A 15,548-nucleotide genomic window follows, 5' to 3' on the forward strand; every position below is an offset into this window, starting at 1 on the left:
CGGTGCCTCCAAGAATTCTCCCTGCTAGAAACCTACGCGCAGCGGAGGCGAGGCCTCCAGAGAAGGGAGGGTGAAAGAAGGGGGTGGGCCTATGTAAATGTACGCAAGAATCGTCTCTCCATTGGATGGTAGCCTGTCCGTTACCGAGAAGGGCGGGGCGTTCCTGGGCTTGAGTGCGGTACCTGAGCGAGACGCGCCGCAGAAAGCCCACGTTGGCGGCTGACGGGAGCGCAACGCTTAGAGGCGGGAGACTGCGAATTCCCCAGCCGACGCCGCAGCCTCTGGTCCGCGCCCGGGTCCTCTTCTTTCCCATCGCCTCCGAGAGTGAGTTCCTCCGGGTATCCGAGAGATCGCGGAGAGGAAAGCGAGATCCTGGCCGCCTCCACTTGGGGAGGCGTGTGGAGATTCCGAGGGGGAGCGACGGTGCCCGAGGGCGGAGGGGCGCTGAGTTTCGGGCCAGAGGGAAGTTAAAGCTGCACGTAGAAGACGGGCTTTTTAGGACGCTGGGTCGCCACAGCCCGGGACCCGTGGCAGGGTAAACTTCACGATCGTCCTACAAGCCAGGAGGGACGTGCGCAGGGATGGTGCCCGGCATCGCCCCCAGTTCCTGAGCTGTTGCCTCCGGTCCCCCTCAGCCAGCCTCCTGCAAGGGCACAGGGCAGCGCACGTGTGCGGACTGCGAGTGACCGCGCCGTGACCCGTGCAGGGGTGCCGGCTGCAGCGCAGTCCTGCCTAGGACACACCTGGCTCAACCCGTGCGCCTCCAGAGACCCGTGGGAGGGTGGAGATCCTGGCCATCGCCCCTTCGTCTCTCCTCCGCCTGGGCTTCTGGGGGCGCCGCGGATGACCATGAGAGATAAGGACTGAGTGCCAGGAACGGGAAGAGAGCCTGCCGAGAGGTGGCGGGGGCTGCCCACGCCAAGGGCCACAGCCACCGCGCTCCGGCCTCGCTCCGCCGCTCGACGCCTCGAGTGGCTTGCCCGGGCAGCCGGGCCGGGCGGCAATGCCCGGGCTGGGGCGAAGGGCGCAGTGGCTGTGCTGGTGGTGGGGGCTGCTCTGCAGCTGTGGACCCCCGCCACTGCGGCAACCTCTGCCGGTAGCCGCGGCCGCCGCCGGGGGGCAGCTGCTGGGAGCCGGCGGGACCCCGGTGCGTGCAGAGCAGCCGCCGCCGCAATCCTCTTCTTCGGGCTTCCTCTATCGGCGGCTCAAGACCCACGAGAAGCGGGAGATGCAAAAGGAGATCCTGTCGGTGTTGGGGCTCCCGCACAGGCCGCGCCCCCTGCACGGCCTCCAGCAGCCTCAGTCCCCCGTGCTCCCGCAGCAGCAGCAACCGGTCCGCGAGGAGCCCCCTCCAGGGCGGCTGAAGTCCGCTCCGCTCTTCATGCTGGATCTCTATAACGCCCTGTCCGCCGATGACGAAGAGGATGGGGTGTCGGAGGAAGACAGACAGGAACCTGGACCCCACGGAGGGGCCAGCTCGTTCCAGCGCAGACAGCCGTCCCCTGGCGCTGCACACTCCCTGAACCGCAAGAGCCTCTTGGGACCGGGACCTGGCGGCGGTGCGTCCCCACTGACCAGCGCTCAGGACAGCGCTTTCCTCAACGACGCGGACATGGTCATGAGCTTTGTGAACCTGGGTAAGGATTTGGGGTAGTGTCACGCCGAGAGCAGATCCCTCCTTTCCTGTCTCCCGGGGTCAAGTGGTGGGAAGCGGTGGAGGAGTGCGCGTGGCTGGGATTCGGGACAGCTGGCGCTCCTGCCACCTGCGCAGCGGAGGGAAGGAGTGCGCTCCGCTGCAGCGGGAGGGCCTGGGGCGTCCCGCGGTGCTCGCAGAGGGTGTCTTCTTGAGGGAGCTCGGGACACTTTCTCTGTATTCTTACTCTTACCAAGCTCGGGACACTTCTACTCAGTTCTAGCCCGAGTGTGGCCATCGTTAGTAAGATAAGGCTCTCTGCTTTCTAGCCCCCTCTCTGAACTGTCCTCCTCTGCCTCCTAGACACTTGGGGTGCCAGTTTACCCACTTTGACTATCAGGGCATCCGACAGTAGTTGAGAATTTTGAGAACCTGATGCAAGTGCTTAATGAGAAACTCACAGGTGTTGAGGAAGGAAGGCTTTGGAGGCTGAGGGGAAGGTCCCACAAGACGGTGGAAGGTGTCCCAATCCCAGCCAGGCGGGGCTTGCGTCAGTGCGGGGCGAGATTCCAGCTCAACTGGGGTAATCCACCCAGTGCCTGCGCTCTCATGCCCTTGGCCATTGTCCCAAAAGGCTGACCCTTTCATCAATGCTGCCCAAGCTGCTGGGGTGCAGGGTAGGGGCCAGGGTTGGCCGCTGAGCTCTACCGAACTCCGTTGCCAGGCAACAGAATGGAAAGTCGAGGGCGGCTAAATTGGGCTCTGCCACAAATGTTCTGCGGCAAACTCGGACAGAGTCACGTCCCCCCCGCCCCCCGAAGTTTTCTCTCATCTGTAAACAGAAAAGGGGGTAAGGAAGACTGCCGAGTCAGTGCTTCCAGTCTCGCTAGACTTTTTTTCTTTCATAAACTTAGTATAAACCAGGAATGTAGGAGGCATGTCCCCAAGTGGGTAGACTTGGGAAGTAGACCCTCCCAGAGTGGGTACAGCCATTCTTGGGTCTCTGTGGGCTTTCAGTACGGGGGAGACCCAGGCCTGTACTCAGGCCCCAGAATGGGTTAACATGTGCTTGCTAAAAGGATTGCAAGGGCTGTGGGAGACATCCATCCTTTTCAACGCAGTAGTTACAGGGATGGCCCAGGGTTAAGTATCTGAGCTCTTTACAAGTGTTCTTAGGATTCTTAGCTATGCTAGGTGGAACTGGTGTGTAGAAGAAAAACGAACCAAGAGTAGCAACCAAGTGGAGCAGGAAGTCTGGAGGCAGGACTGCCAGCATCCAAGTACTGCTGAAACCCTTCTGGGGGGTTCATGGGACAATCTCACAGGGAGTGGAGGCTCAGGGCTGCCAGCCTGGCTGCTTGAACTACAGGGTGGGGGAGGGGGATCTGATTGGACAGTAATTCTCACAGTATTGGAGTCAAGTTCAAGGTTGAGCCACCACCAGAAAGCACTCTAAGGAAACTTTCTCTTACGCCAGTCAATACAAGTTGATGATGGTGGGGTGGCCAGGGTGGCAGAGAACCAGTGTTGTTCTTATTCTAACGGATCTGGTTCTTTGATTTCATAATTCCCACTCCTGTTCTCTCCTTCAGCACCTCCTTCCTCTAAGTTTCCCGACTGCTTTGGACATGTTTTATTGCCACTTGGGGGGAATCCTAAAGTCAAGTGAAGGAAAGCTAGTACTGTCGACTCCCCTCAGAGCATCTTGCTGCAGTTCTGTGGAAGCAGAAGATTTGTACCATAGGCCTTAGCCTTAGTGCCACTTTGGGCCTATAATGTACTGGGTGCTGGTTCTACCTAGACCCAGAGATTGGCAGAATCTTATGGATGAGCTAAAGCATTTTTTATCTTTTTAAAAGTTCCTTAGATTTTTTTTTTTTTGAATTGGGTTTCCAGATGTCTGAGGGAAATCATACCATCTCTGACGAGATAAGAAGCAGGGCTCTGAATGCCGTGGCCCACGAGAGAAACCTGCGGGCCTTAAGAGTGCCCAGTGGCACTGCGTTTCACCTCAGTCAGCATGCGGAGGGTCGGGCAGAATCCAGAAACGGTTTTTTTAAGTGCTGCCCCAATGACTCAAGGGTTCAGAAACCTTTGTTTTTCATGGGGTTCAGCAACCATTATTTTTGGTGGTAATGGAAATGTCAAGATCTCGGTTGACACATGTTTTTGTGTGTGTGTGTGTGCGCACGCGCGTGTGTGTATGTGTGTGTGGTGACTTCCAAATTCCCCTCTTTCCTTGCTTTTCTGACCTTTTGTGGTCTAAATTGCACACAGCTTCTGAGTCACCCCGTTTGAAGGTAGTTGGCAAATCATTTTGTTATGGCTATATAGTTTAGCATTATATCTCCCTCGGTATGTTTTTAACTCTTTCTCCCTCCCCCCCCGTAATTCCTCCCTCTCCTTTTCTTTTCCTTTCCCTCTCTTCCATCCCAGTCTTCCTTTTTAAGAGCCTGCACTGTGTAACCCAAGCTGGGTTGGAGCTGGAAATGCTCCTGCCTAAACCTCTATAGTATCGGAATTACTGGCCCGTAGGATCACGTGACTTTGTCATGAGTGATTTTTAAAGACTGAAAGCTCCAAAGGAGCCCACCAGTAGGACAAGTGAATTCCTAGACAGACTGACACAGAACGGAAAGTTACTACTCTTTGTCCAAGACCCTTAAATCCCATCACAGGGCTCTCTGCAGTTACCCTTACTGTAGATCCAGTTCTAGACTCCACTGGTGGGGGGAGGAAAGAGACGCCTTCTTGGATAGGTAGAATTCAAGCAGCAAGCATTGCCACCTGCCAGTAAAAACAGTTGTATTTATCTTAATCCAGGTAGCAGTGGGAAAGACAGATTTCACCAGAGGCCAGATTGTGATAACATTTGATGGGAACATGAGAAGGGGCATTTTTCTGGATTGAAAAGGCTTCTGAAGCTGAGCAGAGTGGAGTCTCTAAGGATGTTAGAAGTCTGCAGATTTCTCAGTTGGTGTCATGTTGGATGACGTAATCCGTGACTCATCTATTAACCTACAGAAAGATCCATCTTACATCATCATGTTTGTGCTTTATCCACTGGGCTGAGAAGGTTACTCGCTAAAAGCATAAGGGAAAGTTACCCATCTCTGTAAGCATGCCTCTTTCCTGGGACTAGGGGAATAATTTGCTCAGGGAGTACATTTGAACCACCCTAGCTTTGTCAGCCAGCCCGACATCAGGAAGTATGAATCAACAGGATGAATCTCTCTGAGCCTGAACGCTGGTCATTCGACCAGCTCATTGTTCTGTTGACTGTTCAGAATCCCATCTTGGGAGCAGGCTCGGAAGCAAGGGGCTGTCTGCTGTGGATGAGGTGTGGCAGCTGAGTGTCTGGGTGAGCTGGTGGATTTACAGCAAATTAGGGCCACAGATGTTGTTCGCTATGTTTTCTACCGCTTAAAACATCTTGGCAGTCTGCTAAACAGGCTTGCCAATTTGGTGACCTTGGAGAGATATCCTGAAATATCCTTTAGGTCTTAGGTTAAAATCCCACCCCCTTACAAACACCTTCTTACTATACACTCTACCCTCTCCTTTATCATCAGGGCACCCTGGTCCTTTCCTTCCTCCTGCTGAGCACATGGAATTTCTCTCTCTGCTGTTAAAATTGCTTACTCATTGTGTATGGACCCTGTAGGATGTCAGCCTTTAGAGACTGACATCACATGGATCCAGCAGGGAAGTCTAACCCCATGCTGAGCACACAGGCAGTGCTTCAAAAAGATTGAATTAAGGAAAATATACACAGTATCCTATATTTTAAATTCCCACTGATCTGCAAGCCCTGATTCTTTAGGAAAGATATTCTTTATCTGTGTGTGTTTGTTGTTTTCCGAGACAGGGTTTCGCTGTGGGGCACTAACTGTCCTGGAACTCACTCTGTAGATCGGGCTGGCCTGGAACTCACAGAGATCTGTCTGCCTCTGCCTTCTGAGTGCTGGGATTAAGGGCATGTGTACCACCACTGCCCAGGTTGATTTGTGCTTATTAAAATGCTTGGAGATATTTAGGACATTCGTTGAGGCATTTTATAAATGACAAATGCTTTATTAATGGGTCTTTAAAAACCAGCCGTCTACATGTATATTGACCTGTAATATCCTTACATGTGTCCGTCCACATGTAATATCCTTACATGTGTGAGAGTAGAACTGATGCCTTGCTAAACACCTGTGCTTCAGGCTTATCTTGAATTAATAAGGTGTTGCTCTCCAGACGCTGGGATTAAATGAAATAAAAGGCTCACATCTTGCTCGGAAAGGGGAATCAGCTAGTGTTAGTACAAGAAACAAGAAACTTATTGTACTGAAAATACTGGCAATCTTCTCAACAGAATTACTCTTGGGAAACATAAATTAGAAGAAAAATGGAATACTCCCTCCTTGTATTTGTAACCAGAGACACTCTACTGTCTTTCTCGCATAAACAGGATCAGCACTGCAGTTTTTTATCTGGGTTGCCTACACTTAGCAAGATTTTTCTTCTTATCCTTTTTGTAACAGAAAATACATTTTTTTTTTTTTTTTTTTTTTTTTTTTGCCGTAAGCTATCCTCGGGAGATGTAACTGGGAGAGTGTGAAAGAGTGTGGTCCAGGGAAGTAGTAAATAGAGTTTTTAAATGTGAAATTCGGTGGCATTTCAGCAAAGAAGCTGGACACAGTGTTCTTCGGCGGAGATCAAAGGGCAAGCAGATACCATTGTGTAGCCCCCGGATGGCGCTTCCTCTGGTTGTCCTTCTAAGAACGGGTATAAATCCTTTGTCAAATGTGCTGAATCATGCTTAGTTCCTCTGCTTGAGAACCTGCCGCTGATGAGCTGAGAGAAGGCTTTCCCTGGCTCTGGGAATCTTTGCCTTAAGTTGGGGGGGGGGGGGGGTGGGAAGAGCGACACTCAGCATTTTTTCCACAAGTCATGGTTGCATCTGGGTGTCTTCAGAATCCAGCTGCTGGAGTCTGGATTTTATTTTCTAGGGTTGGGAATCGAACCCAAGGCCCAATATATGCTAAGATCAACCTCTGCCACTGAGCTACACCCAGTCTCAAAGCAGGATGCTGCACGGATATGGCTGGAGGCTGTGAAGACTTGCCATAGAGGATAGTGGACCAGGCTGTAAGGACGCTTGTCTCATTCTGGCTTTACTGGAGAAGCCGAGTTAGGGAAGGATAGAGGGCGAGTCACCTTTAGGCTAGTCACGAATCAGCCGCCCATCAGAAGTGGCACTTTTCTAGGTGTGTGTGGACTTTATAACAGAGTGTAGACTTTATAACTTGATATAAAGTTATTGTGGTTTTTTTTTTTTTTTTTAACTATCCATTCTGAGCTGCTTTTCCCTGCTTTCTCTCCTGAGTTTCATTCCTTTCACCGTTGCTGGCTCCCAGCATTGGAAAGAAAGTAGGCAATATTTTAAGGAGGTAACGTTGTTTCTGATTAGAAGCTGTCGTGAATAGCTCGTTTAAATCAATGCAGGAGTAAGATACTAGTAGTCAGTTTACAAGGGCCCGTGCGTGCGTGTAAACAGCTGTTACACATTAGCTGTCCCACCCTCCAGAGGCTGCACTACAGCCCAACCACGTGCCGGCAATCCGGCCCAGCGTCCCTGGCCACAGGCTGTCACCCAGGAGCTGACGAGGAGAGTGGCTGGGGCTGGTGGCTTTGTGTTACTATCAAAGCACCAGTGTTCTGTTGACCCTGTTTCTCTCTTGCCACCGGGACAGCGAGCGGAGTTAACTTCATTCAGACACATTGCTCTGTTCTGAAAGCCTCAGCCTCCAGCCCATACTCGTCTGTAGCCCATCTCTTGTCCCCGTGAAATCTGAGCGCCAGAAAAACAAATGCTGTCTCACCTGCAATGTGGGAAGAGACAGTTGTGTAGAGGAGGAGGAAAACGAGTGAGATTTAGTTACTAAGTAACCAGTGCCGCCAGACTCGCAAGTGTCTGTCTGAGTGGGGCAGAAATCCTCGGAGCCTAAATTCTACCCGCCTGTCTTTTTTGTTTTACTAACATGAGAAATTAACAATGGGCTGTGGGTTGCTTGTTTGTTTATTGCTATTTGTTTGAGAAAAGGTCACAAACTCAGTGATCCTCCTACCTCTGTTTCCTGATTGTTGGGATAGCAAGCATTTGCCACTCCACCTACACAGTAATGCATAACTGATCACTTTTTAAAGTAGTTACAAGTGTTTTAAAGATGTTCTCTATAGTTTTGTAAAATATAAATCCGTAGTCTTCTGGCACCTGTGAATAAAGTTAGGATCTATAATATGGCTTGGAAAAACATTCACAATGTGGTTTTTCTGAGGAAGCATGCCTTGTGGCAGATGATTGGTTCTGGGTTTATTGATGCACCTAGTTTGGGATTATTGGTAAATTACTGACTGAGCGTGTACAGTTCTCACAGGTCCCTGGCCTCCTGTGCCGGTACTTACATTTGTTAGATTTGCTCAGCACCGATTTCCTCTGTCTTGTTGCTAGATGTCAGTGTTAAGAGGAATCCCTACAGAAGCCATTCTTAGTGATCGGAGAAGTAGGGCTGGGGGGCACATGGCTTAAATGATGGAGACACGGCAAGGGCATCCTGAAGCACTCTTCCAGCTAAGAGGTGAGGGAGGTACACAGCTTCTGGATTTTTTTTTCTGAACTCTTTCATGGCCAGTAACATTTTCTCTTAGAGCTCTGCTTTTTGGAAAGAAAACACTAAGTATGTCTATAAATATGGCTTGTTTGGTATGCTGCAGGACTGCTGGCCCCACACAGAATTGTTTTCTTCCAGAAACTGAGTTGAAAACCATGCTGTCTTGGCTGCATTGTTCCGTTGATAGGCACCAGGAGATCCCTCTTCCTGCCCTTCCCAGTTCCATTATTCCCTGACCAGGCCCAGAATGGAGATGGTATCTAAATTGCATCAGGTAATTCCTTGATGGCTCCCCACAGTCTTATTATCTCAAACACAATCCCAGATGACTGGGCCCAAGAATCTCCTCCAAACATTTTTGCAGAGAGAGCGGTTGTTGGTTCTGAGAGGGAGCGCCTTCCTGGCTTTCAAGTTCATGGGCATACACCCATGATGACCGGTCCTGCTAGATAGCTTGGGACTGCCCTAGACCTGAACTGTCTGTGCTCCCCAGTGCCGACTTGATGTTCAGATTGTTTTCTCATTACTGGGAGCGCTGTCTGGGCGGGAGAGCATGGATTCAGAGCAGGCAGGGACAGCGTCCCTTGAGGACCCACTCTGAGTTGACCTTTGCTCTTTGCCAGGGTCCCGATTCTCTCTCTCTCTCTCTCTCTCTCTCTCTCTCTCTCTCTCTCTCTCTCTCTCTCTCTCTCTCTCTCTCCACTTACCCTTTCGCCCTGTCCAGAACGCGACTTCCAGCCTGAAACATCTGCGCCTGTTGATTGTTGTTCCTGTGTTTACAGTCTTGTTGGTTTCCTGTTCGTGAACATGGGCTGGGAAAAATATTCCGACTTGTGTCTTGGAAGAGGAGGAGCTTAGCTGTATCATTGGTGCAGACTGTCTGTGTGGATGTGGCCAGGGGATATTTTTACAAATTGGCGTTGCTTACCCTCCAAGACCAGTTATTTTCCCTCCCTTAAAAAAAAAAGTCTGAATTGCATTTAAATTGTCCAAAGGCTGACTCTTTCAACTGCAAAATGACAAGTTTTTACTTGGCTTAATTTTTCTTCCAGATTTTATTTGTGCTTTCCGGGGTCAGTATATGCTAACAGCAGAGGCGGTATGCTAAAAAGAAATAAGAGTATATGTTTTGAGAAGTTTTAGTTTCACAACAAAACTGAGCAGAAAGTTCCAGAAATCTCCCATGTAGACCCTACTCCCCCCCCCCCCACAGAAATCTTCTCGTGGACACCCCTCATCAGGAATGGTCCACTTGTAATGGAGGACACACCATGGTTAGCCAGCCCCCTCAGCTTACATTTGGTGTATATTCTGTGAGTTGGGCAAATATATAATCTGTATCCACCATCCTAAGTAGCTCATTGCCCTATGTGGAAAAGCTGTCCATTTCATGGGCAAGAACACTCCATAGATATACACAAATCCAAATTATGCAGAGTTTGGAGGGAAAATAATATAAAATAACTTTGACTGCTACTCTGTCCACAGAGCCACCCCTGGCGTTGCATAAAAATGTTTGATTGCGTATGACAACATGGGTCTTACAGTGTTTTCGCGTGTTGACGACGAATCTATCAGAAATCTTTCTTTCCATTTTTAAAGTCTAGGAGCTACTCCCCCCCCCCCCCCCACCCGTCTGCATACTTTCACGGAGGTGTCTGTCACCATAGTACCTAGACAATCCCTCAGGCAGAGAGAGACACGAGTGATTAAATTGCTCCCTGGTTTGTGCTCTGTTTGATCCGTGCTCGGCAGGGTTGGAGGAGGAAAATAGAGTTCTGAAGAGTGAACAGGAATTATTGGAATTTTATGCTTGTAAATTATTGAAATTGGGGGTAGTTAGGGGAGGAGGCAAATGCTTTTTCCTTTCTTTATGAAAATTTGTATTAAAATAGTGTGAATTTGGAATTGAGAAAATTCTCTTACCTACTCCCCAGCCCCCTCAAAAAAAATCTTTCTGGACCTAGAGACAAGATCCCAGCCTATCTTCGGAGAAACTAGACAGTAGTGAATCTAGACTAATTAGGCTTCGTAACCCCCAAGGGCTTTGTAAATAATAGAGTAGACTGTTGTGCCTTTAACTGTTTTCTATTAAGGGCTCTAGAGATTACTGGGTAGCTAAGTGTGGAAATGTGGTGACACGAACAAGGACCACGGGCGCTAGAGTAGCACTGAGCTGTTTGTCTGACATGTGTCAAGACTTTGAGTATTCTTTTATGAATATTCATCAGAGGCAGGGGTATTTTCTCACTGAATTATAGCCAAATTTCCCACCCCTTATTTCCCATTTACTTACCACCTCCAGAGAAGGACCTCCCACAATAGGGAAGAGCTTGGGGCCATGGCTATGTAGTTAGGTTCAAGAAATTCACCTGTGTTTCCCTAGCATGCTATTTAGGGTATGTTCTGGCTGGTTGAACAAAAAGAGAAAGGACGCTGAAGGACAGAGCTAAAGACTGTGTGCGAGAGAAGATTGTACCTCCAGCTGGGGAACACCACCACCGCCACCACCCAGAACTGTGTTTCTTCCAGGGGGCCATGGAATAGGCCCTTGCGTTTTTATGCAGTTTGCGTTGACAGGAACCTCTAACACCAGTCTTGCGGACTCCTGCTCTTACACACTCGGCCCCTGCGTTACATTATCTGCTTAATAAAAGTTATTTGATCCTATTGTTACACAGGCTCGTGTGCCATTGGAATTAACGTGGCGACGTGGTGGCAGGGACGTAGGTGATAAATAGTGGATTTTAGTTTTTCTCTTTTTTTTGCCTCTCCCTTTTAAACTTAATTTATTTACTTATTTATTTGTTTATTGAGACAATGTTTCATGTAGCCTAGGCTGGCTTGAACCTGCTTTGTAGCTGAGGATGACCTTGCACTCTCAGCCCTCCTGCCTCGGCCTCCAGAGTCCTGGCATTACAGGTGTGTCCCACCATGCCCAACTCTGCCCCCTTTTTTTCTTCCCAATTAATAGCACTAGCAACTTCATTGAATTTATTCTCTTTTTTTAATGCATGCTCTTTCCCCAGAGTTTTGATGCAGTTGCCATTGACCCAGCAGGGCAGAAGGGCAGATAATAATACATGCTTTCAGAGAGCTTTGCAAGTCATTGCTGACTGTATGGTTACGTATTCCATTTCTTGATGGCACCAAAGTCTTAAAGCCTTTTTCTTACAGATTAGAAGACCCCTTGATTAAGACCCAGAGGCTTACATCTAGACTCTAGTCTTTATAGTGTCCTGTTTTCCTGTCTCGTTCAAGCCACTTAACCAAATGTTTAGGGTTCTTTGCTTGCCTATGAATTTTCAATACTGGACTACATCAGCTTTTTTCAAAACGTATTTCATGGGCTACTCCTTTTCCAAAATGTTCTGCGAAAGAAAGATCATGGAAGTTCTTTATAGTCTGCTCCCTGAGATTTGTGTGCTTGTCAGGGCACGGAGGCTGTGACTAGGCCAACAGCAAGTCAGCTACTGCATCGTAGCCTTTGAGCCGGCTCTGTTACATAATCTGCTTTCACTGAAAGCTCCCTGTGTCCAACCTGGGCTACTCACTGCCTTGCCCATTCCTGGCCCTTCCTACTTATTACGGTAGAGGACATGGAGTGCTAGAGGCTCCGTTCCCGCCTGCCCCTGACCTTCTGGGGCTTCAGCTTCAAGCAGGTTGCCTTGTTCCATCTTGCATAGGTGTCCTATAGGCTTTGTCTCCTCCTTCTGGAGGTGGGAATGGCTTCCCATTGTTGCTACTCTGTTCAGTGCCATTCTGGGACCTGTCAGGCTTCTGAGCTTTCCGGCACAGCCATCTCTTTTTGTTACATCCCCCTTCATGGAAACAGTTGCTTTCTCTCGTTGGTCCCAGTGCTGGTCAGTTTCCATTATTGTAACAAAATGCCTCAAATGAACAAGTTAAAGAGGGGTTTGTGTGTGTGTGTGTGTGTGTTATGCTTTCAGAGGTTTTTCTCTATGGTGACTTGAAAGTTGTTTGGGGGGCTATGTCCAGGAAGACCATCAAGGAGCATATGGTAGAACAAAGCCACTTAGCTTCTGGTGGCAAGGAAGGTGGGGAGAGGTGGTGTGGAGGCTGAGTGCACGAGTCCAGGATTCAGACAGACTCTGCACAGGTATACCCTCACCCCTCCTTCCTCCTCTTAGCCTTCATCCTTTACAGTTCCTACCACCTTCAAGTAATCTATTCATTTGCGAGCCTTTTGCTTGATTAGTCCTCTGAGTTAGAGCCGTCCCTTAATCCCCCTGCTGAATGCTGTGGTACTGAGGACTGCTCTCAACGCAGCCTTTGAAGGACAGTCCAGGTTCCAACTCCAACAAGCGTGCGTTTGTCAGTTTTGTTACTATAACAGGTGCCTGAGGCAATCAGCTTACAAAGAGAACAGGTTCGTCACCATTCTGGAAGTTCAAATCCCTGATCAGCTGTCTCCCTTACCTGTGGGTCTGGGGTGAGGAAGCATACCCTGAGGGAAGCATGTGGAAGAGGAAAACTGTCTACCTCATTTCCAGGACACAAACGAGAGGATGAGGGAGGTCCATCCTGCTAGTTCCTCTAATGGTCTTCTCCCATTGCCCTGAAGCCTTCCCTCCAGGCTATGCCATGTAAAGGTTGTACCATCTTCCAACAGCTCCAAGCTGAGGACCATACCTCTAAAACACGGGCTATTGGGAACATTTTAGTCCCAAGCTGTTACATACCTTAATGGCTCTTCTTAAAAATTAAACTCTCTCCCTCTCTCTCTCTCTCTCTCTCTCTCTCTCTCTCTCTCTCTCTCTCTCTCTGTCTGTCTCTCTCTCTGTCTCTCTCTCTGTCTCTCTCTCTGTCTCTCTCTCTGTCTCTCTCTGTCTCTCTCTCTCTCTCTCTCTCTCTCTCTGTGTGTGTGTGTGTGTGTGTGTGTGTGTGTGTGTGTTCATGTATATGAGTGTGGGCCATATCGTAGAGGTCAGAGGATAATCTCAGGTCTCCTGTTTAGGCTATGCTAGATGGTTAAATGGGTTCTATTTTTACTAAAATACAAGAGCCCTATTTTATAGAGGGCTCTATTTTTACCCCCATCTCACCATGGGATTGATGGAATTACAGACATATGCTGCCGTATCTGGCTTAGATGGTGTCTGGGGATTCGAACTCAGGTCCTTGTGCTTGCCCAGCAAGCCTTCCCTCTGAACCATCTCCTTAGCTCCCCCATGACTCTTAATGTCCTGGAATACAGTTCAGAAATCCTAGACTAGCCTAGAGCCCACCTAGTTCTAGGGTTGTTAACTAATATGGCTCCATGAAATATAATTAACTTTGACATAGAAGGTATCAGTGAAATCTTCACCACAGTCATAAAGAATATTTTATTTTGACCTACTACAAATAATTTTTCACCAAAGGGCACAGAATGACCAATCCTAACACACAGGAAGCAACGCTCAGAACCCCATCCTTCATCCATACCATTTCACTGGCTTTTATCTAGAGGATGTTAGCTTTTCACATGCATGGAATGTGTTGAAGATATTTGTGAATGGTTTCCTTGGATCAGAGAACCCTGGGGTCGCGAGTGTATGGGGCTCTGGGTCTGTGGGGCATCAAGTTGGCTCTTTACAACTATGGTTGGCCTTCATCTGGTATTTCACTTTTTCTATTTATGTTTGAAAATCATGATAAAAGTAGGCACATTTCTTTTAAAATTTGAGAGCAGACATCTGGGGTACTTTGGGGTTGTTAGTGACCCCATCAGCGTCTTGTTTCTAAAGAGTCGAGTTTAAAAGATTGAATCCTGCTGGAAAACAGCACAAAGATGCTTCTATGGGTTTCTGTTTTAAATTCGGGTAATTTAGAGAGGGCTTAAGTCCAAAAACTTTAAGAAAGCAATCTCCAATCAACTCTCAACTTTCTCCCCATGCTCCCCCTTCTCCAAGGGTTCTGGTGTGTGGTGGTGTGTGTGTGTGTGTGTGTGTGTGTGTGTGTGTGTGTGACAATATAAATAGTGTATTTTGTTATGATCTTCTGCTTTATGGAGTAGCTAATGCTACTTGTTATTCCTATTATCTCAGGCAGAAATTTCGACTTGATTAGCTGTGCATATGTACAGAGTAAGGCAAGAATTTGGAAAGCTTGGGAGAAAATGATATTTAAGGCCATGCTAACCAAAGCGTCTAAACAGCATTCAGTCCTGTAGTCAATAGTGTTGTAGGGTGTGTGTGTGTGTGGGGGGGTGTTGGGTGTGAATGTATGCTGCAGTGACCGAAAGTTGATGCCGAGTCTTCTCTATTGTTCTCCATCATATTTGTTTTTTAGAGGTCAATTTTTATTTTATTTAATTTAAATTATGAGGTTCCAAAAACCACACCCAAGACCCAGCACATGCCAGTCAAGGACTTTACCACCAAGTTGCGCCCCGAATTCATAACAGGCCTGTTTTTACTCAGAACACACAGAAAGCTATGGCCATATGAACTATTAGAAAATCAGCCAAAACCAATAAAAGGTTATAATCTAGAAAATGTGTCATTTGTTGTTAAGTAATTTATTAAAAATCGTATTGAATTAGTTAGCAGTAATAACCTCTAAGCCTCCTCAGCAAAGTCTACAGCTATAATTATACTGCCTAACACAGGAGAATCTAACAGTTTGGTTTTTGGAGGTAGACTTTTCTCTGATCTTTCCTCAGATCATGGAAAATTCAATGGAAAGCCCAGACCTGGGGTTCTTAGACATTCAAATCCAAAACCTCACAGGAATGTAAAGGTTAAGTATTTCTGGAATTAAATTAATTTATGGCCATTAGACATAGCGAAGATTTTTTTTTTGTGTGTGTGTGTGTGTGGTTGTGGGATAGCCTCAGCTTTGTCTGCTAAGGGTCTTTCACTGAGTCTGGAATGTGCTGTTTCAGTTAGGCCGGTGACCAGTGAGCTCTGGAGATCCACTTGTCTCTTCTCCACACTCCTGGTGCTGCCATTGTAAAGACACTAGGAAAGGACACTTGGTTTTCATTTGGATTCTGGAGACCTGAACTCAGGTCTTCATGTTTGGCTAGCAAGCGCTTTGCCTACTGAGGCATCTCTGCAGCCCCATGCTTTTTTTTTGGGGGGGGGGAACAGGGCAGAGTCTTGCTCTGCAATTAGTGCTCGTCTTGGTCTCCTGATCCTTCTGCCTTAGCCTTCCCCAGTGTTGGGATTTCAGGCATGTACCACCATGGTTCAGGTATTGGTTTTGGAAATTATTTGATGTCTTCCACTTGCCTGTCATTCAGGGAGGCT

General features: G+C 48.1%; 1 protein-coding gene across 1 annotated transcript in view; it reads left to right on the plus strand.

Moving 5' to 3' along the window:
• The first annotated feature begins 218 nt into the window (after window positions 1-218).
• The window catches only part of Bmp6 (bone morphogenetic protein 6), a 149,163-nt gene continuing 133,833 nt past the window's right edge, over window positions 219-15,548 (plus strand). The window contains exon 1 of the mRNA XM_038332891.1: window positions 219-1,637. Within this exon, the coding sequence (XP_038188819.1) occupies window positions 1,004-1,637 (634 nt within the window). The 5' untranslated portion in view covers window positions 219-1,003. The remainder of the gene's footprint in view (window positions 1,638-15,548) is intronic.

The sequence above is a fragment of the Arvicola amphibius genome, chromosome 6, assembly GCF_903992535.2.
Source record: "Arvicola amphibius chromosome 6, mArvAmp1.2, whole genome shotgun sequence".
NCBI lineage: Eukaryota > Metazoa > Chordata > Mammalia > Rodentia > Cricetidae > Arvicola > Arvicola amphibius.